The sequence below is a fragment of the Sminthopsis crassicaudata genome, chromosome 5 (assembly GCF_048593235.1).
Source record: "Sminthopsis crassicaudata isolate SCR6 chromosome 5, ASM4859323v1, whole genome shotgun sequence".
Classification (NCBI taxonomy): domain Eukaryota; kingdom Metazoa; phylum Chordata; class Mammalia; order Dasyuromorphia; family Dasyuridae; genus Sminthopsis; species Sminthopsis crassicaudata.
Window position 1 is genome coordinate 265,583,683 of NC_133621.1, and position 21,936 is coordinate 265,605,618.

At 34.3% G+C, this 21,936-nt stretch overlaps 1 protein-coding gene across 21 annotated transcripts in view; it reads right to left on the reverse strand.

Annotated features, from left to right (window-relative positions):
• Positions 1 to 352: 352 nt before the first annotated feature.
• Positions 353 to 21,936, reverse strand: part of C5H12orf50 (chromosome 5 C12orf50 homolog) — a 37,276-nt gene continuing 15,692 nt past the window's right edge. For 4 of the 21 annotated variants that reach the window (XR_012482656.1, XR_012482657.1, XR_012482655.1 and 1 more), the window contains 10 exons: positions 18,011 to 18,088; positions 17,813 to 17,923; positions 15,399 to 15,509; positions 12,604 to 12,714; positions 11,591 to 11,722; positions 8,822 to 8,926; positions 8,410 to 8,613; positions 3,919 to 4,011; positions 1,554 to 1,704; positions 353 to 685 (listed from right to left, as the gene is read on the reverse strand). Coding sequence is in view for 11 of the 21 variants with exons in the window: in XM_074270923.1 (XP_074127024.1) it covers positions 2,135 to 2,160; positions 3,919 to 4,011; positions 8,410 to 8,613; positions 8,822 to 8,926; positions 11,591 to 11,722; positions 12,604 to 12,714; positions 15,399 to 15,509; positions 17,813 to 17,923; positions 18,011 to 18,088 (971 nt within the window). In the remaining 10 variants the exon portion in view is untranslated. Of the gene's footprint in view, positions 686 to 1,553; positions 1,705 to 1,827; positions 2,161 to 3,918; positions 4,012 to 8,409; positions 8,614 to 8,821; positions 8,927 to 11,590; positions 11,723 to 12,603; positions 12,715 to 15,398; positions 15,510 to 17,812; positions 17,924 to 18,010; positions 18,089 to 21,936 lie in introns of those variants that run through there. The other 17 variants (XR_012482658.1, XR_012482659.1, XR_012482653.1 and 14 more) reach the window with 9 other exon arrangements.

The following is a 21,936-nucleotide window of genomic DNA, read 5'->3' on the forward strand; positions in this document are numbered from 1 at the left end:
TAAATGAATACACATATATAACAACAGTGCCCCAAAATCCCATTCAGAAAATTCCCTTCTTTTGTCATATTGACTTCAAGGAAGACAGAATGACTATAGTTGTGAACCCTTCTCCATCTGCTGACTTTGTTTCCCCATCCCTGTTGGTCTGGCAATCCCTGGTACAGAGCATGGACGGGTAAGGGAGATTGGGGTTTTGCTAAGGTTGTCATAAGGCTTGACTTATAAGAATGTAAATTTTGAAAAACTGCAAAATGTTAGCTAGATAAGATATCAACCTGTTTACATGACACATGTAAATTACTTTAAGATCCCTTATCCTTTAAAGAATGAAGAATGATATTCAGGGTTATTCTATCCAGGTTCAATAGTGTATTTTAAAAGGGCTAGACTATCCTCTGAGAGTTTTTTTTTTTTCCTAAATCTGTCCCATGGTCTTTTGATTTAAATCCAGTTCCTTTCCCAGAAATTCATTCTTTAGATCAGTAATCAAGGGATAGTTCTTGTTGGTCTATTCTTGTTCTTCTAAGAAGCCCCTATTTTCCCCTTTATTTCTATTTTCTTTCATATCCCCCGCATCAACAGTTATTTTTCTCATTTGTTGGCCTCCCCCTCCTCATCTTCTTTAGGCCTTGGTTTCAGGTTCGAGCTTCTTGGTTCACAATTTATCCCATCAGTCTCATCCCTGAATGACACACAAAGACAGAATTGGTTTTCAGAGTCATTGTTTACTGTTCTCAGAAACAGAGCTTAGTACCATCACAATTTCCTCTTATTCAGGAACAATACAGGTAAATACTCAGAATGATTATGGCCAAGCCTTTCTGAGAGATTTTTCTCTCATACCCCATCTACTCTTCAGCAATGAGCTGAAGACTATATATTCATTCACAAAGCAAACATACATGTTGGGGTTGCACCACATTTAAAGGATGACTTTTGGTCTCGGAATACTTCCTACTTCATCACTACTTGAAGTTACAGAAGCACAGAGCTGCTTATTAAGTGGGGATATATGTCATCTTATCAACTGCCCAGTTAACAGCTTGTCACCTGATTCCCCCAAATAAGCTTAAATCATCACATGCAGGTCTCACTGACACAATTTCTAATCTCATTTTTCTCTTGTTTCTCAAACAATTGACTCTCTCTCCCCAGGTTTTGATGAGTGCTTTAGACAGTGTGCCACTAAAATCCACAAATGGTGGGCCCTGTCTCCTCCACAAAACTGGAATCACATCTTTACAAAAGAGTAAAAAAAAAAACAAAAACCTAAAAAACCCTGATTTCCCACAATAAAAATTGAACAATATCCTACCGGTAGCCAGAGATGCATGCAAATAGAAATATTAATTCCCCTACACTCCGAGTTTCTTCTCAGGCTTGTCCTGTTTCCCATTCTGAATAGCTTCTTTTTTTATTTCCATTATATGGAATGTTTTCACCTCACTTAATTCTATCCAGTTTTGAAGGTGGCACTTTCTCATTGGCTCTACACCGGGGGCACCCATTACAATACATTGTACAACAACTGCCCTGTATATTTAACAAACCTTTGTCTCTGTCTAGAACACATCAAAGTTTGGTGTTTACATTGGAATTCCTCTGAAATAACCCATCACAGTCAAACTGTAGCCCTGAGACCTTCATTCAATTAGTTTTTAACTTCATCAGATGTCACCTCTGAGGGCCCAATTTTGAAATCTAGATAAAGAAAAGGAGAGGGTTTTTCATAAGGAATATTTTGGTAACACAGATCAAAGACACAATTTTACCCTTCAATCTGTGGTCAATATAACTTGGTTTACAATTAAAGAATGACTTTAATTGTCAAACTTTTGAATTTTATTAAACTTTCATGACAAATGCATTGAATGAATTCCAGACCTGTATAAATACACATGCAGCTTATCTGTTTGTAATTTGCATTTTTATCATTTTTCAAACAGTACAATGTACTTCCTGCATCTTATTTTCAGAATTTGCATTTTATCATCTTTGGCTATAGCAGTATATAGTATGAAGTACTTGAATATCTCATTCTTTGAATTTGCATTTTTATCATTTTTGATTGTAAATCATAGGATGTCCAGCACTTTTCTCTTTTCTCCTTTTCTTCTCTCAACCTCCTGTTTTACTTGCTTCCATTTCTTCTTGGCTCTAATAATAAGATATACACAGAAAAATTATTTCTTCCAATAACTTTTCTTAAGCATTTTAATATTCTTCGGGGCTCCAAGCTTAATATCACCGAATCTCAGACTCAGAAGGCATCTCAGAGGTCATTCAACCAATGTCTAAGAATTTCTTCTCTTTCATCCCCAACAGCTGGTCATCCAGCTTCCATGTAAGACCTCCTTGTCAGGGCTAGGGTTCTATTCTTTTCCTTATTTTTTTTTACTTTATAATTCTAAATTCAACACTAACTGAAAACTTTTAGTGTGAAAAACTGGAAGTGAGGGATAGTATCATGGAATAGGATGGGGAAAGAAATTGGACTGGAGATTGACTTCTAAAGTCCTTTTTAACTCTAAAATGCTATGGGTTTATGAGTACTCTGAAGTCTGTCTACATGTGTGAGTTGTGTTTGAGGAGAAAAAGCAGGGGGCTGAGGGAGACAGGAGAAAAAGAATTAAAGAAACACAACCAACTACTACTTCCCTGAAGCTTGATAAAGGTCAACTACTGGGTGGCTGGCTCCCTTCAAGGAATCATGAAAACCAAAATGAAAACTTAGCTTTATGTCATGAAAAAAAAAATCAACAATTAGAGCTATTTAAAACTGAAATAGACTACCTTGAGAAGTAGTGAGTTTTCTGTCATTGGAAGTTTTCAGGCAGAGACTTAATGACCCCTTATTGGGTAAGTTATGAAAAGGAGTCTTGCTGAGAAAAATGGGTTGGCTAAATGTCCTCAGAAGTTCTTACCTCTTTAAGAATTCCCCTGTCTGCAACCCAGGATTCCAAAGTGGTTCTAAGTTTGTCTAGTATTCTCGGGAGGGTAGTTCTAGATCAGCTGGACATAAGGTCATAGCAGTTGTTGTGGATTAAGGGGAATTTCTTCAGCCTGAACTTATCCTAGTAATTTTCAGGGAAGTTCTGGAAGCTTACAAACTACAATGTGGGTTCTGGGCTCTTAGTCCAATTGGGCTCCCATTAAAGTAGGACTTGCTTGGAAAGGTTCTAAAACACTGAAAGGGAACTAAAATGATCCTCCAATAGTGTCCCAGATCAAGCTTAGGCTGTAAGAAAGAAATGAAAGTAGAAAAACAGGTTTCTTGAATCTATTGCAAGGCAAATTCGTATCCAGGAGAGGTTCCAATGAATATCAGGATACTCTCCAGAGTGACAGGGTATGTGAACTGAGAGATCTGCAGTCAATCTATATCTATTAGGTATTTGGTATCAATGAGACTTTGCATATGGTTAGGGACCCCTCCAAAGTAAACTAAGTGTATAGTTGCACACTGCCATCTTATCAGTGACATTGGAAACCTTTTAGTAAATATTGTGCCTTAATAAACTGTAAAAATCACTGTAACCATTCACTGTAACCATTATATATCTTATAGAGAAGAAAAATATCAAAATATTTTTCAGTATTGCCTAAGAATAACTAGACAAGTAAGAAGTGATTCTACAAGAAAAGTAGACAAAATCTTTATAGTAGACTGGTAGTTTTCAAACTTTTTTGGTCTTTAGGATGTCTTTACACTTAGAAATTACTGAGCACTCTCAAAGAGCTTTTGTTTATGTGGTTTATAACTATTGATATTTACTGCATTAGAAATTAAAACATCTTATATTCTTATAAAAATAGTGTTGACTTCATGAAGTGAAGTGTCCCAAACTACTTTTGATGTTTAAATTCAAAACTTATTGTTCATCCTAAAATTTCAAAATCAGTAGAGTGAGTTACCTGAATATATCTTTTCAGTTTTTGAGTATGTTTTTGAAAAAGGAATTCTTTTTCTCCATGTTGAAGCATTATAGGATGTTGAGGTATATTTGTCTAAAGAAAAACAAAGAGGCAATTAATCACATACTTTGTAGAAACAGAACCAATTACCACAATATCCCAAAAAGTTGCAAAGATGCTACCAATACTGAAAAATGCATTTTTCTAATCTTCATTTTTATAGCTAGTAAATCTCTAGGAGTTGTCATTCAAGTCAGAGGACCGGGGAACAAGTGTCTTTACTAGCTGCCCAGCAGTCCGATCTAGTATGTGTTGAAATTACCATAGGAATACAATTGTCACAAGAATTAATTGACAAGAGTCAATTAATCTGAGTTACTATGGGTCCTATTCTTTCCATTTATGAAAATATATAAATATCAAACAGGTCTGTTTCAATGCTTCTTTCATGAGGTCTTTTCAAACATTCCAATGGCTCTTTAATAACAACAATTGCTTCTACCATATTGGTTACATAATCACATGCTTTATCTTTTTTCAAACTTGTTTTTATTGTTGCTTAACCTTTCACATATCCTTGCTATAAAGTAAGGATTGCCATCTTTGTAAGTTTCTTATGAACAGGATTTTTTTGGTTTTTATCTTCATATCCTCATACCCTTGGCTTAGTATCTCCTGCAAAAGTGGTACATATTAAGTGCCTACTAGATTGGATTGGTCATTAATGGAAATGGTTTCATTGGCTGATAGCTACAAAATAGATCTCTTAATCAGCCAATAAAACTATAATAACCCTTTTGAAGTGTGTTTTACATTATAGTTTGTAAACTTTTACAGTTTGGGATTGCAAACTACAATGCAGAATATAACTACCATCGAGTTTTAGATTAGACTTACAATTTCACAGGTCTAAAAATTTTTTGTTTAGAGAACTTCCTTCACTGACCCTAATGATTATCAGCTGTTGTACAAAGTGGTCTTCAAGAATTGCCTGGGCCACCAAGAACTTCCACAATTTGTCTAGGATGTGTCGACTCCTAATTTTAAAGCCAGTTTCCTAACCACTGCTATGCATAGTCTCTCATATTGCAGACATTGATTAAATTTTAACTTTATGATATACTAGTCCTACTAGTTTCACACATGAAAAAATATTGTACCAACCAACTGTATGGCCATATTGTTTTGCTATTTTTGTTAACTATCTCAGTAAAAATCTCTCTAGTCAATGAACATTTCTCTTGAAATCAAATGCAAATGAAGAATTCCAAGTACTAAAATATTTATTATATACCTACTATTCTAAAGGCATTATACTAGATATTGTGGATAAGAATAAATGTTATACATATTCTGACTCCAAAAAACTGATATGTCTAGGAATGAAAATAATAATGTACAAAGTCACTAAATAGAGGGGGGAATGGGAAGAATGAAGAAGATATTCAAATAAAAGTGTTCAAGGAAAATTGGTGGAGGAGGGAATCAGGGAAGTCTTTATGGAGGAAGAGGCCCCTAAAGTAAGCTTTTAAAAAAAAAAAAAAAGAGCATTGGTGGGGAAAGATGTCAGGCGGGATTAAGTTCTAGATCTGAGGAATTTTAGAGGCAGGAAATATTAGGTGGCAGTTACAATTCAGAGAGCATCTCTTAATCCAATTTGGCAGGAATACAGATGATATGAAAGGGGGTAATATGACACGATAGAAAATAAGATGTGAGGAAAAAGCTTTGTGATGGGGCTTTAAATGCAGATTTTAATATTCAAACTGTGGTTAATGCACAAGAGCTTTTGTGTTATACCAATGTCTCAGGAGAAGTGTAGAAAGCATACTGATGATTTTTAAAAAATATTGCTGAGGTTTCATGTGCACATCAAGTTAAATACAGTGCTACAGAAGAGCCATAATAAGAAAATGGGACACAAGAAATCGTTGGCTGAAATCATATATGAGTATAAATGGTTATATTAGCAATGTACTGCAAGATGGCAATCTGCCGGATGGGGTGACAAGCATTATAAATCTACTGAGCAAGGGCAGTCCAGACAAATAATAGGCAGTGACAAATATGAAAAAAAAAAAGTTGCAAATATCTAGAGAGGAGAGAAAAAGGACAATGGATGTGATAAAGTATTAAAGCAAAATGGACTATGCAGAAAATAGGAAATGGTTAACAGAAATGGAGCAAGGAATTAATTCCATTGTCTATTTCTAAACAAAATTCTGGCCAACTCCATCCACTCCTGTCTTCATTATGACAGTTCAGTTACCCATTGATAAACACTGCTCTTCCCCCTTCCACTGTTATCACTCCACACCCAAAACATATGAGAGAAAATCTTTTAAACAATCAGCTCCTTGCCCTCCAAAAAATGTATCCAGGACACATTTTTTAAGTTTAAATTATTAATTTTAATAATATAATAGTCAAATTATTAATATTTTATCGCTTTTTACATCTAGACAATCAACAAACTATAACAATCCCTGATTTTTATCACTTGATTATTCTGAAGTGTAAATGCTCACATTGAACAGACAGAGATGGGAAAAAGGCACAGTGGAAAAAAAGAAGCAAGGATAGTGAGTAAGCTAGGATTTATCTTAAATATTCTGCCACAGAGCTGTCCACTGACCAAAAGGAAAGTGTGATTCACATATCTGGACAAAGGACATGAGAGCTTTAGTAATGGAGTAGACAAGGAGCATTTTAGCAAGAAAGGCAGTGAAAAAGGCTCATTAATTTAAGCTATATACAAGACATACTGAGAATAAAATTTAAAAAAAAGTCCCAAATTCAACCTGTGATGATAGGGTAAGTTCATTTGTCTTCTACAAAGTGGAGAAAGTCTAACCATTTATAAATGCAACTGGCAGCTTCATAAAGGAGTAAAATGTTTTCTACTATATTTCTTCCATATATTAATTATTCCCTATCCAAAATATAGTCCTCCACTAGACTGTAAACTCACTTAAGGCAGCAATGGCTTGGTTTTCTTAGTACTGTGCCTGGCCCACCAAAAAGTGCTTAACAATTGTGGGCTTTCCCCCCATTCATTAGTCATTGATAGAATAAGAGAGCAATATATGTGCATCTTAGAATTAAAATTATAAGTAATTCAAAGTAATTCAATCAATGAAAGTCATAAACATTATAACCAAAGATCACTTGCACATGAGAAGAAATCTAAGAAACATTGAAAACATGTATTACCAGAAAAGAAAATAATAATAAGGAATGGGACATTATAACCTTCCTGTACATTCTAAGATGAAGCCCTTCAATGAAAGAAATGCCATGTCAGTATAGCTTAACCATTTCAAAAGCATCCAATACTCAGAATTCCACCAACCATTCTCACAGCAGTTATGAATAAACCTTAATACGAAATTTAATAGACTTGAGTGACATTTTGTTAAATTCAGAGAATTGTAACCAGTCTTCAAAAGGGCAAAATTCATCAACAGAAAGGAGGAAAAGATTGATTTTTCCCTCACCAAGGCCTTGCCTTGCTGACACAGTACAATGATTTTGTTTTATTACATGATCAAATGATTTACATGCAACATGTGATAGCTAGTCATCTGTGCATGGTACAAGAGATGAAACATTGTCAAAAAGATTTCAGTTAACCCTCAAACTAACCTTTTCAGAAAGTAATCAGGAAGGCCGGCTGAAGAGCTAAGCCACTGGACTAAAAGTGATAATTACACTGCAAGTTACTAGAGCAAGAAAATGTTAGCCACTTTCAAACAATCCACAAGGATGACATAAAGCAGAGGGGGAATATTCTTTGAAGTAGAACTCCAGGGCATGCAATGTCAAAACTTCTCTACATCACATGAGACATATGAAGATGCCCCTACAGTCTGTCTCTTTATTAATTTCCCTGACTGAAATGAAACATAATCTGAACCAGGATGGCCATAAGACCCATTTCACAAGGAAAATTTACCGGACTATTTTCAACTTGCTTTAGATGGTCTCTGTTTTTAAGGTCCCTTCTGCAACTCTTGTTGCCATCCAAACTGGAGCTCTAGAACTTAATGACAGAAGTCAAGGAGATATTGACAACATTTCAGGACTAGGTTTTCTCAAAGTTAAAGACATTGGATATTGACAGTCGGGGAGAAAAGAGCATAACTATACAAAAGATCAACCTACAGAAGAGGGGAGTATTTTTTTCTCAATTAGTTTTAAGAACATGATTTCTGCCAACCAGTAGAGACCAAGAAATTGCTTGACCATATCCTAAGTATGGACTGTATTCTTTTGGCATTCATTTAGGTGGACAAACAACTCCCAAGATTCCTTTTAAAATTTCAAATGCTTGCAACAGAAATTAGACTTTTTCTCATTTATAGAAATGAGATTGGTGATATGCTTGCAAAATGAGAGGACGCTGGATGACAATGATGATCGCAATCAAACTAAAGGAATTTAAATCGGCCGTCATAGTTGATATGGTCAATTAAAGATAAAGAGTCTCACCTGGACAGAGGTTGAGTTTAGGTTCCTTGTTAACATTGACTTTGTTATAAGTTCCATTTGTTGGCCTACCACGTGCTGGTGAGTTCAATGAAATACTCCTTACGGTTTCTCTCTGAACGTGAACATAGGATGCATTCTCCGTGTTCCTGTTTTTATCATTTCGTTGGTAGCTCATTTTGTTTTTGGGGTTTGGAGCCTGTGCTGCTGTTGAAAGAAAACAGAGATCAAATGGATACAAAACATGGCCATCAGAAAGTTGTAAAAATGAAGTCTCATTAAGTAACTACAATTTGGTCTAAAGAAAAAAATGATCCCTGTGTTTTTCTGGTGAGATATCCTAGTGGAGTTGTTTTACTTCTTTTTACAAAAAATGTCTTTTTTCAATAGTAATAAACAAGTTTTAATACTTTACCTTTCCTTGTCCCTGTGCCTGGGGGATTCTTTGGTTCCTCATAAATCCATTTCTTTTTTTTCACCCCTTTAAAGTTAGGTTTCCTCGCTGACTGAGCATCATTCACTTGAAGAAGAAAAGAGTTTATTTTAAAGTTGTTGTTTTTTTTTAAAGAAATGCTTTCATTCAAATATTACTATAGGTGATTATATATTGGCACTTCAGTGAGTTGAGGAAAAGAAATACTAACTATACTATTTCTATTCTGAGGGTTCTTTAAAGAGCTCAGAAATCTACTTTGGAAGCATTAAATAGTAAACTATTTTTTAGCAAATGACATTCTTCAGCAAAAAATAAAAAGTCACCCTTCATAAAAACAATATATGAATTATAGTCAAATAAAACAAAATATATTCCATATTCAATTCTATATCATTGAATAGCATATTATTATTAAGTTGCAATGGGATTGATATTTTGACAATTTCAGTATTTTATTATTGTGGCCAAAAATAAACCCCAACCTTCAAGAAGTTTGATCATATGCTTTTAACTTATCTTACTTTGCTTTCTTAAAACTCTTTACCAAAGATTTGACTATGACTTTGTGGAACAAAATACACAGATAAAAAAGTGTAAGTATTCAGATGTAGATTCTGTGATACTATCCTATACAACTTTTCCTTCAGTCTCTCTGAAGCTTTCCTCTATATTGCTCTTCATACCCTTAAAACAATAGTCATTCCTCAAGGTTCTGTTCTCGATTATTATCTTATTTTGCTTGACTATATCTGTTCCAAGGAACGGCATTTCTTGGGTGAAGGATTGCAATGAACTGGAAAATAAGGTAAAGGGCACCTTTAATAAGGCAAGAAATATACAGAAGAAAATAAGTTCAAAAGGGCAAATAGGGCAATTTTGTTACCATATTTTGTGTGTGTTTGTACACACACAACTAACATTGTAACAAGTTCTTAGTTTCATATATAATCTTTTAAATTTTTTATATTTGTATTAATTGATAATTTGATAAAATTAATTTAAAATTATTAACAACTAGAAATGGAAAAACCATAGGAATTTTACTGCAATAGACCAGTTAAGAGATGGCGAGGGCTTTGTCTGGAGAGATAGCAATGTAAATGTTAAGTGGTGAGTGAAAGAAGAGATATCTTTGAGAAATATTGGCGATGTAGAACTGACAAAACTGGCAAATGATTGGATGCTGTGGAAGAGGAAAAAAACAAAGATGCCTTTTGTGATTGAGTGAAAATGATGGTGCTATCATCAATAGAAATTTTAAAAAATAACAATTGGGGCAGGTTTGGAAAGTAATTCAGGTCTGAATATGTTAAAAGCTAGAGTTACTGTCCTCAATGTTCAGCATGCTTTCCCAAACATGTGACTAAGAAATTGCTTATATGAGTTTGAGAAACATATATATGGCCACTGAAGTCATGAGAATTGACGAAATCACCAATAAATCATTGAGAGAAGGTGTGGTAAAGGAGAAATCATAGAAGCAATCCAAGAAAGGCTAAACTAGTAGGAGGTGACTCAGGTCAGTATCATAGAAACAGGGGGGGGGGGGAAGGGTGGATAGAACTGATAATTGCTGAGGGGGAGAGAGAGGGAGGAAAAAAGAGTGGGAGGAAAAGAGAGAGGGGGAAGGAAAGAAAGAACTTTGAGAGAAAAAAGACAAAAAGAGAAACAAAGAAGGAAAGGAAACAAGAGAACAGAGAAAAAGAAGCAAGGTAGGAAGAAAGAAGGAAAAGAAAAAAGGAAAGGGTGAAAAAGATGATTAAGCAAAAAGACAATTATGGCTTTGGAAATAAACATTTTAGTTTAGTAGTGGTGTGAGGATTAGAGTGTGTTAGTACTAACAGGGCACTAAGAAATGACTATTCTTCCTAGAAGTTTAACACTGAAAAGAATAATAATACAGGTAGACAGCTTGAGAGTTATTGTGGAGGCAAGTGTGCACTTGCCTATGTGTATGTATTTTAGGATTAATGAACTCTGTGTTTGTAGGCTGAAAGGAAACAAGTAAGAGGAATGATTGACGAAGAGGTAGAAGGAATGATCAAAAGAACAAAGTCATAGAAGATACTGGAGAGGAAGAAGTGCACACGAGTAGAGAGTTACACTTCTCTTGGACAAAGGTTTTGATTACGGAAGAGTAAAAGTATGGGCCCTTATCATGAATGATCTCAATTGTTTTTTTGGTTTTTTTAATAAAATAGGCAAATTCATCAGATGATTAAACACTATGGATATTGAACTGGGTCTTGAAAAGGTAAGAGAAGGCTTGAAATGGCCACATTATTATGGATTGTGGGGATTGAAAGTATTACAGTGTAGCAGTGGGTAACTTTTTTTTCTCCAACTGTTTTGCCTCCCTAATTATATCAGAGGAGTTAGTCAAGAACACTATAGACTGTAAAGAGAAATCAACCTTGAAGAGGGGAAATTCATTATGAATAATTTCCAAAATGTACAATATATGGGAAAATCATAAGTATTTATATGGTATTTATTTTAAATGAATTTTTTTAAAAATTTGTTCATTAATCCTAAAAACAGTCCAAGGTGATAGCTAATTAATGATATCTCAATTTTCCAGACATGAAGTCAACAAAGATTATTATACTTTTCAAAACCATATTATATTTCACAGAGATACCAAGAGAATCTTGTTTCCTTCATTCTCAGGACCTGTCTCTTACTTCTGAGCTATAATCATTTTTGATGGTCTATTTCATGAACTGATTGGATGTAGTTCAAATATACCCAAGGACATCTCACTTGAAGAAGGATCCTCTTTGCATTTTGTGTTGATATTCTCAGTAGCATTTAATACGTGTGTTGTAGGTACTGGTCTTGTAGTCACCGGACGCTTTGGATGAGAACTGTCCTTGATATCTTTGGAAGAAGAAGAAAAAAAATTTTCAGTATTAATAAAAATACTTTAAGGATATTACTCTCCAAGCACAGTACTGACATCTTCCCAGAACTTTTGTCTATCATGCCTGCACTTTGATATCTTCATTTTCTTATACCCTACCCCTTCAGCTCCCTTTTATATAAAGTTTTCTCTCATTAGAAGATAAGTTTTTGGGGGACAGGGACCATCTTTAGTCTAATTTATTGAATATCAACCTACCAATCTACTTCTGTGTTCATCTACACTTGCAATATTTCTCTTAACATACTACATTTCTCAAAATTTTATCTTTTAATGAAATTTTGCTTTTCATATGAATATCAGCTTTTCAATAAATCTATTTTCATTTTTTCTGACTTCAAATAAAAATGGTTCAATTATTCTTTTGCTAATTGAGAACATTGGTATTATAAAGTAGTAGATAGCCCTGGGTAGTATTCAAGGAACTAAGAGAAAAAAAAGGTTTTCCTATTGACTCACAACCAGTATCTTCTTACAGTCTGGGGTGGAAAGATCTCTTGTTAAGTATTCTCAGTAAAATATGTGTCAAAGTAAAATTCTGAAGCTGCTCCCATTCAAAAGAAGTATTTTGAGTTTTTTATCATTTCCATACCATATTCCCTTAATTAAAGACATAAAAAGGGATAAGAAGGTAATCCTTTCTTTCTAGATGCAACTTGAACTTTTTATTGAAATTAGGTTAGAAGTAGATTTTTAATTTAACTAAATAAAAAATGATTTTAGAGCTGTGTTGGGATATTCAACTAACATCTGTAATATATGATGATAGATTATTACATGTGTCCAAACCAATTATAAATGAAACAGTATTAATGAAAAAGTCATCCAGATTTCTTACCTTTACTACTGTTTGAACCTTTTGACATCATGAATTCATTCTCTTCAGTTAAAGCTTCACTTTCATCCACTCCGAGAAATATGATCCTTTGTGGTACATAACAGTCACCCCCTGCATTGGAGGCACACAAAATCTTAGTGATGATGAGTCTTAGAATTAATCTTCCTTAACCTCTCAACCAATTTAGAAAAAACATCAATCAACAATTGAGGGTGACCAGCCTCTTGCTTGATGGACACACTTCTAGTGACTGGGAAGGTTCATTTGTAATTTACCAAGGCATCTTTTAAAAAATTAGTTCTAATTGTTAGGATATCCTTGCTTATAGTCAAGTAAAATATTTCTAATTCTAAGGGAGAAAGTAGGTGGCATGATAGAGCATCAGGAAAACTCATCTTCCTGAGTTCAAACATTTATTAGCTATGTGATCCTGCAGCAAATCATTTAAGGCCCTGTCTGCTTCAGTTTCCTCATTATAAAATGAGCTGCAGAAGGAAATGGAAAACTACTGTAGTATTCTTTGCTATGAAAACTTCAAATGGGATGTCGAAGTATTGGACACAACTAAAATGACAACTTCTAATTCTGTATTCTGGAGCTATACAGAATAATCCTCATCCATCCTATTGACAGCCTTTTAATATGAAAGTAATTTCATGTCTTCCTTAAATCTTCTTTTTCTCTAATTTAACCTCAGTTGCCCAACTTAGGGCATTTGCCATGTTATGAATGCCCTTTTAAAAATGTGGCACCCAGGACAATACTCCAACATATTTCTGAGAGTAAAGTACATGTTCTCTTTAGAGTACATAGGCTTCTTAAAGTTCTGAACTTTTTTGATATTCTCTTGTTCATCAATCTCATCACCTTCTAAAACTCTGATTTCATATGTTTTAGGAAAAAAAATTTTCTTTGAAATTTCAATTTCTTCACAATCTGATCTTTTCCTGCCTTTCCAGCCTTCTTACTAACTGTGCCTTTTCACACACTTTATACTGCAGCCAAACAGCCTTTCCATTTCCCTCTGTTCCTTGATACTAGTTGTCTTTCATTCCTGGTATTTTCTTCATGATTAAGCTCAAGTAATATCTTCTGCAAAAGACCTTTCTAGGTTTCTACCAGTCACTGATGTGTTCCCTCCTAAAACTGACTCAGCAAGATAATATTGCAACTTGCTTAGTCTGTCTGGTTTGTTTTATAATCATCTGGTTTCTTAGTAGAATTAGAACAAGTTATTGAAGCAATTTCCCCAGTTCCACTCATTTCCAAATCATAGGACCAAAGGTTTAGAATTTGAAAGTGATATAAGGCCCTCTAGAGCTCAATCTCTTCAAATATTCAGTGAAGAAACTGGGCCCCCAACAGAAGAAATGGCATGCTCCTAAATGACTGAGATGGGATTAGAACCCATATTCTCCAAATAAATTCACTATACTCTAGTGTCTCATATAGACAATGTCCACTTTGAGAATTACAAAGTTGATGATTCTGAAAGGTCACCTACTTTCAATCCTTTCTCTAAATATAAACCACTCCTTTCATAATTCCAACAAAATTTTTCTGGACTTGCTTTAAAAATTTGCAGGAAGAAGAGATTCATTTCCTCATAAATCAACTCATTCTACTTCAGATTGCATGAATTAGCAAATTTTTCCTTATATTGAGGTGAAATCTTGCTTATTCCCCGTCCTTCATCCTCACTATCAACTTCTGCTCTGTGGTCTTAAGACTGTCCCTTGGAATTATAATAAATCAAATTCCTCTTCCACATGGTTGTGCTTTGGAGATGTGAAAACAACTAACATGACCTTCGCAATTCTTCTCATCCCCAGACTATCCGCAACCAATCAATTCTTTCATCCATTTGGAGAGATAGGAATTTTCACAGAGTGTCATGTACAACTGAGATACACCTGAATCATCTCCCTAGGCATAACTAGCCATTGATTGCTAGTTTCAATTTTCTGTCAAAGACATAGGGAAAAGTTAAAGGAAGGAGCAAATAAATTATTTTGAAACTTGAAGGTATCCAAACAAGAGAGAATAAAGGAGGTGCACTTTGAAAAGCATCTCTACCTAACTAAATATTCAGTTTTTATTTTCAATACTTGACTTGAAACCAATTTTATCTCTCTCCTCTCTCCTCCTCCTCCTTATATTTCACATTCTTTTCTGCTTTTTGGTGTAAATAAAAAATTTAAAATTTGAAGGAACTAGTTCAAAATACCTGAGTATGACCAATAATGTTGCTAGTAAAAGTATTTCCTAGAGCATGTAATCTAAAACTTTCCTTAACTTATTCCATTCCAACTTATGACTCATATTTATATTTATACATATCTGTTTTTCTTATTAGATTTTAGACTGTTTAAAGGCAAGGGGCATGTCATCTTTTTTTTTTTAATCTAGCACATTAGATTGTAGTTAAAATGTTTATTATTGAATTGAATATGAACAATTCCAATTACTAAAGACAAATATGAAGATTAAGAAATAGCCTGAAACTAATAAAAGAATATGAGTGATTTGTCTTGGGCCTGTAGGCCCAAATGTAATTTTTCACAGCAATTAGCATTATTTACCACCCATCAACCAAAAAAAATTAATTTTTCTATTGTTATAGAAATCATTTTCTTTAAAAATAATTAACAACATGAAAACCATAGGCTGGATGACTGGATATCATTTTACAGTTAAGACCTGCTTAACATGTCTGTCAAGTTACTAAGTATGGTGGTCTATGGAATATCAGACATAATTAGTAGTAAATATAAATAAAATTTGTATGAAGTCACCTCCATTTTCAAAAGCAGCAAGGTCAGTTCTTGGTTTTCCATCCAATGATGCTTTTATCTCACCTTGTCTTTCAAATATATTGAACTTCGTTGGAACTGTAAGACCATCCCCTAAAATGGCACAAAAAAGGGGGAGGGTAGAATTGACACGTCAAATAGCTGTATTTCTAAAACGTAGATCACCATAGGAATTGTGTTATAGAAGTAACATGCTTATGAGAAGAGAGCAAAACTCTAGGATATGACCTAAGACAAGTATTGTTTGCACAGCAATTTCATGAACAATAAAGTACATGACTGTTTAGATCAGTTACATAATTAAATTAACAAGGAGGAAAATGAGACTATTTTCTTATTGGATCAATTTAAAAATGAATTGGCAATTTGACATTTTAAAACTATTTCTTCTCCATTGAACATGAAATAGAAATTACTTTTGATTTTATTTAAGTGATTTTTATAATCATGACTTTAAAGGCATTTTCAAATATTTCCTGTTTTGACTCCTATTCAGAAATCTCAGATTTAGCAAATGTTGTTACATGTTACTATTATTGACTGCTCTTGTGGAAATGAAGTGACTGTCCTCATTTTCATATATCTTCTTAGTCTTTAGTAAATTCAGGTGAAAATCATAGTATAAATCAAGCAAGAAGGCTTTTATAAATCACCTGCCCTCCTCTACCACCATTTTCTTCTCTTTCATGACTGAGGCAGCATGATGTAGTGGCTAAAGTATCTGGCTTACAGTCAGGAGTATCTGGATTCAAATCCCACCTCTGACACTTATTAGGTATGTGGAAAACTTAAAATTATAGATGCAAAACTGGAAGGGAGCCCCTTATGGGGAGGAGGAAGATAAAATTGATGGAAGTCAAGTGATTTGCCCAAAGTCACACAGGTAGTGTCAGAGGTGAGATTCAAATCCAGGTCCAATTAGTTCCAAATCAGTTCACTTTTCATTCAATTGCTCTGTGTGACACTGGGTAAAAGTCACCTAACCTCTCTGTACCTCAAGCAACTCCCTAGGACTTAACTCTTAAGTCAAAGACCAACGTGTGATATCTCCATTGACGGACTGAGTTCCCACTGAGGATATCATAGAATAGTTCATAGACCCATGTAATGGAGGGGTCACTTTGTTTAGAAGGAATAGGTTCAAGGGACCTTTAAGTGCCTCAGAACTTAAGACTGCATCTGCCATGGGATGTGAAGAATACATCCATCTGCTATCAGGCTAAAGAGTATCCCAAATAATCCAGTGACTACTTGATAAAGGACTAGCAGGCAGAACGTCTGCTGGGTGGATTAACCACATGCATGAGGGAGCCATTTCCCTACCCCTACCCACCTTGACCCTGGTGACTTTCCCTGCTGGGTCTGTTTGACACAAATCCCTGCTACTGCTGCAAAACTGGTTTTAAAGCTCATCCTAGGGGCGAGAATGTGAAGTTTCATTGAGTCCATAGGCTTTTACTGTGTTTTCCTGTTTCTAACTGATATCAGACAACTTTAACATAATCAATTCTATACACATTGAGATTAAGTATATATTTCATCTGTTAAAGAAAAGAGAACATTCCCATCTGACTGCCCAAGTGAAAATTCTAGTTCTGTTCATTAATTACAGAAAAAAAGTGGGAGTAGTCAGAAGAGTGAGAGTTCCCACAAAAGCCAAAAACCCAATCCTGAATTCAGCCACTGACTTTCTTCTGGAATTGTACACAAGTCATTGAGCCTTGCTGGATTTTCAAATTAGCTTATCAATTCAACAAGAAAAATCTTCACCTATTTTCATCATTGTTACTGTAAGGTAAAGTGTGAACAGCAAAACAGCTGCAAAATCATAAGGTTTGTAGAAATCCTCATCTATATATTCCGTATACCTGGGAAGAAGGCATGATTACATTTCTTGATATCTTTTCATATTGAATTTAGGACACATGACAAAAAACATTACCACTTTGAACAGGTTTTTTCCCACTTAAACTATGTCCTGAGACGCAGAGTAATATGGTGGATAGAGAGTTGGTCTTGCAGTCAGAAAAAACCTGGGCCAAATTCCTGCCTCTGACATCACTGTCTGTGAAATGTTAGTTAAGCTTTTTAACCTTTTAGAATTCCAAAGAACTTCCCCCCCCCCACCCAGGCAATTGGGGTTAAGTGACTTGCCCAAGGTCACACAGCTAGAACCAAAGAACTTTTTAAAAGAATGTAATTATCAGCCATCAGTGGAAGGAATTTCTGCTTTGGAGCTTAACTATACAAATGAAATCACAGAGCTAACTCAAAACCAATCAACCAAACAAAAAAGACACTCCTCATCATGTGTATCTTATTAAATAAGTAATTTATGCTGTAGAATTAGATATGACCTAAGTATCATTTTGAGGTGCTGTCACTTAATGGCTTACCTTCTTGCAATTCATTGCCATTTTCCAAGGGTTTTGCTAACTCTTTTTCCACTGTTGAAGTTATGCTTTTTGCTGAAATGTCTGGAGGAGTGTGAAATCTGTAGTATTCACCTAATCTCCCCATAAGGAAAATAATGGTTAGTATAGTGCTCATGCACAGAACTAGAAAAAAGCCCACGCCATCACCAAAATGCTTACCAGACTTATAGCACATTTCCTTTATGGCCCTTTCTTCTTCAATTTCCTCTGGAGTCTTTGTCCACAAACTAGAAGCATCTGCAGGATATATTTTTCAAAGGTAAATTGTCTCCCATAGACAAAGTCTATGAGAAATTCTATTATAAATTAGAAAGAAAAAAACCATAGCTGTTATCCTTACTGTGAGATGATTCCTTTTAATTTTTAAATTAATTTAAAATTAAAAGAAATTATTTCATAATTTTAAAAATCAGTGAAATTTGCATCTAAAGAAATGTTCATATTTGTCATGCTGAAGGAAGAATATGATTCAGATGAAAGAAACCACCAATTATATACATTAAGCCCAATTCTTTCCTCTCCTGCTTCCTATTGTAGAGTGGAGTAGGGCTTTTGGCTAAATCTAAATGTCTAAGTCCTACTTAGTATTTCATAAGAACTTTCCGCATAATATTCATCTGGCACAGTCTCTTTTACAGATGATGGGTGGAAAAAGTAAGAAACTTATATAGGTATACAGATATGCTTATAAGCCAACAAAGGTCATAGTAAAGCTAGCATCCATTTTTATATTGATCGCCTAGTTTGTATTCCCTAGTGTGATCCTAACAAGAAACATTAGCTCCCCTTGCATATAATATGTGCCCTTTCTCCTTGCTGCCATTTAATAAATGGAAGAATGGTGAATAAACCAATAGGGAAAATAGTTTAAAAAGAGGTTTTTGTTATTTTTTTCTCTCTTGACATTTAGAAAGCTTATATAAAGGGCCATAACTGTCTCTATGCACAAATGCATAGGCAGCACTTACTATATTGTTATTTAAGGGGCATTATAGGTGTATGTTACATGTGGTACCATAAGTACTACATATATATTTATAATGCCCCTTAATTATATATATATATATATATGTATATATATACTGACATATGTTATAAGATAAATAAAATTATATATATATACACATATATATATTATAATGGATATAAATAAAATAAAAAATATGTGCCTATATATATAAAATTCATGTATCTAAATATAGTAAGTTCTAATTAAGTTTCCTAAAGAGGTTTAATTCATGTTCTTAACAGAGAGATCAAAGAATCCAGAAATCACAAACAATGATACTTGTACTTGAAAGCAAAGACGAACACTGATTTACCATATAAACTCATTTTTAAAAACTTATTTAAGTGTATGGTGGAAGATCATGAGAAGAATCATCTCCCAAAACATGAAAGAGCAATGGAAAAATGACTTAGAAAGCTTTATGAGTCCCAATTAAACAATTAAGTCAGATTATGACAAGAAGCATTTAGAGATGAAACAAAGAAAGATAACACAGATGAAGTATGAAATATGTATCATTTCTACATAAAACTATTTTCATTACCCACTGGTAATGAAAAAAAGGAAGAAAAGGAGAGGAAACAGCTGGACAAGCCTAAGTCTACACTATTTGAATGCATTTCTACACTTTTGAAGACTACACTATTCTGAATATATTAAACTGGATTTTAAGATATCTAGAAGAGAGATAGATATCGAATGATTAAGAAAATATTATGAACAGAATTATTTCACAACACGAAAGTGATCCAAAGTTTATCAGTAACTATCAATTTATGTTTTTTTCATCTTAAAATATTTATGAGTTATGAAAGAGTGTTCCAAATCACTTTTGATCAGAGAAATGCAAATTAAGACAACTCTGAGATACCACTACACACCTGTCAGATTGGCTAAGATGACAGGAACAAAATAATGAATGAATGTTGGAGGGGATGTGGGAAAACTGGGATACTGATGCATTGTTGTTGGAGTTGTGAAAGAATCCGACCATTCTGGAGAGCAATCTGGAATTATGCCCAAAAAGTTATCAAACTGTGCATACCCTTTGACCCTGCAGTGCTACTACTGGGCTTATATTCCACGGAAATACTAAAGAAGGGAAAGGGACCTGTATGTGCCAAAATGTTTGTGGCAGCCCTTTTCATAGTGTCTAGAAACTGGAAAATGAATGGATGCCCATCAATTGGAGAATGGTTGGGTAAATTATGGTATATGAATGTTATGGAATATTTTTCTGTAAGAAATGACCAACAGGAGGAATACAGAGAGGCTTGGAGAGACTTACATCAACTGATGCTGAGTGAAATGAACAGAACCAGGAGATCATTGTATACTTCAACAATGAGAATGTATTCTGATGGAAGTGGATATCTTCAACATAGAGAAGAGCTAATCCAATTCCAATTGATCAATGATGGACAGAATCAGCTACACCCAGAAAAGGAACACTGGGAAATGAGTGTAAACTGTTAGCATTGTTTGTTTTTCTCCCCAGGTTATTTTTACCTTCCAAATCCAATTCTTCCTTTGCAACAACAACAACAACAACAACAAATTCCAGTTCTGCACATATATATTGTACCTAGCATATACTATAAGATATTTAACATGTATAAGACTGCCTGCCATCTAGGGGAGGCGGTGGAGGGAAGGAGGGGAAAAATTCAGAACAGAAGGGAGTACAAGGGATAATGTTGTAAAAAAAAAAAAAAAATTACCTATGCATATGTATTGTCAAAAAAAGTTATAATTATAAAATTAATTTTTAAAAAATCTATATAATCAGGGAAAAATATTTATGAGTAAGCTACATATATATTGAGGACATTCTTGATTAAATACAAATTAGGGTTGTAGGCCATGGTTTATATATAGCATATCTATCATTCTTGTTACAAGGGAGAAAAATTAAGAGTTTTCTACTGACCAAAAAATATACCAAAAGGCAACAAGCAAAGGCCCATTATAGAGAATATTTAATGCAGAGCTCAGAAGTAAAGAGTTTCTTATCAAACCTAGTGAGATCATCCCCCAAAAAAGCACTCATTTGTAGTTGTTATTATGCTGATTTCATCAAAGATTAAAAGATGAGTTCCAGAACTACTCAAGAGACACCACTGGATTACTAATGATCCACAGTGGAAAAAGATGAAGTATGCCTTCTGTAATATAGCACACACTGTTGAGGGACAAAAAAGATGAACGCAAAAGGGACTCAGAGGAAGACTGGGCTGATTAACATTTGGGCCACAGTATTTTCTTCACTAATTTCTGAAACAAAGGCTCAGCTATTTAATACTAACATTCTTTTGGTGATGCTGTATCAGCACCAGATGTTATAAAACCTAGAACACCATCATCTTATAAAATAAAGTATTTTAAGATAAGCATTTTGAGTGACCAAAAGGATAAGGTAGAAAAGCAATGAGTGGATCCGGGAAGTAGGCTATAGCACATTACCAACAATGTATGTTCGGACAAATGGAATTGTAAATGTCCAAGAAATACATAAGAACCAAAAATAATAATAATAATAATAATGAAGAATGAGTGCTGAATTAGAATGGATTGAATGAGGAAAAAAAAAACTAGGCGGAGAGGTCTCTAGTTCATTTTGGGCAAACCTTCAATGAATGAGATGTTAAAGCTACAAGGAGAATGTAAGGCCAAAAAGACAGACTGAAAAGGTTTGAACTTATTGCAAACAACAAACACTACTGGAGAAAGTTACCATATCAATGTGGGTACCAGGATACTCAAATATTCAAATAAGCATATTTATAAGTCCTATTAGCTGCAATGAATTAAACATTGAAGTGTCATCTTCTTCAGTTCTTACTATACACAAGGAATTTAGTACATGTTTTCCAAAAGAATTTAAAGTCTATGATGCAGCCCAAAAAGAAAAAAGACAACTGAATTTGGAGTCACAGGACCTAAGACAGAATTCCTACTCTATCACTTAGCATCTGTGTGATCTATTAATTTATCTGTTTCTCAATTTTTTCTTCTCTAAAACTAAGGTTTTAGGTGATGAATGATAAGGTGCTTTGTAGCTGTAAATCTCTGATCC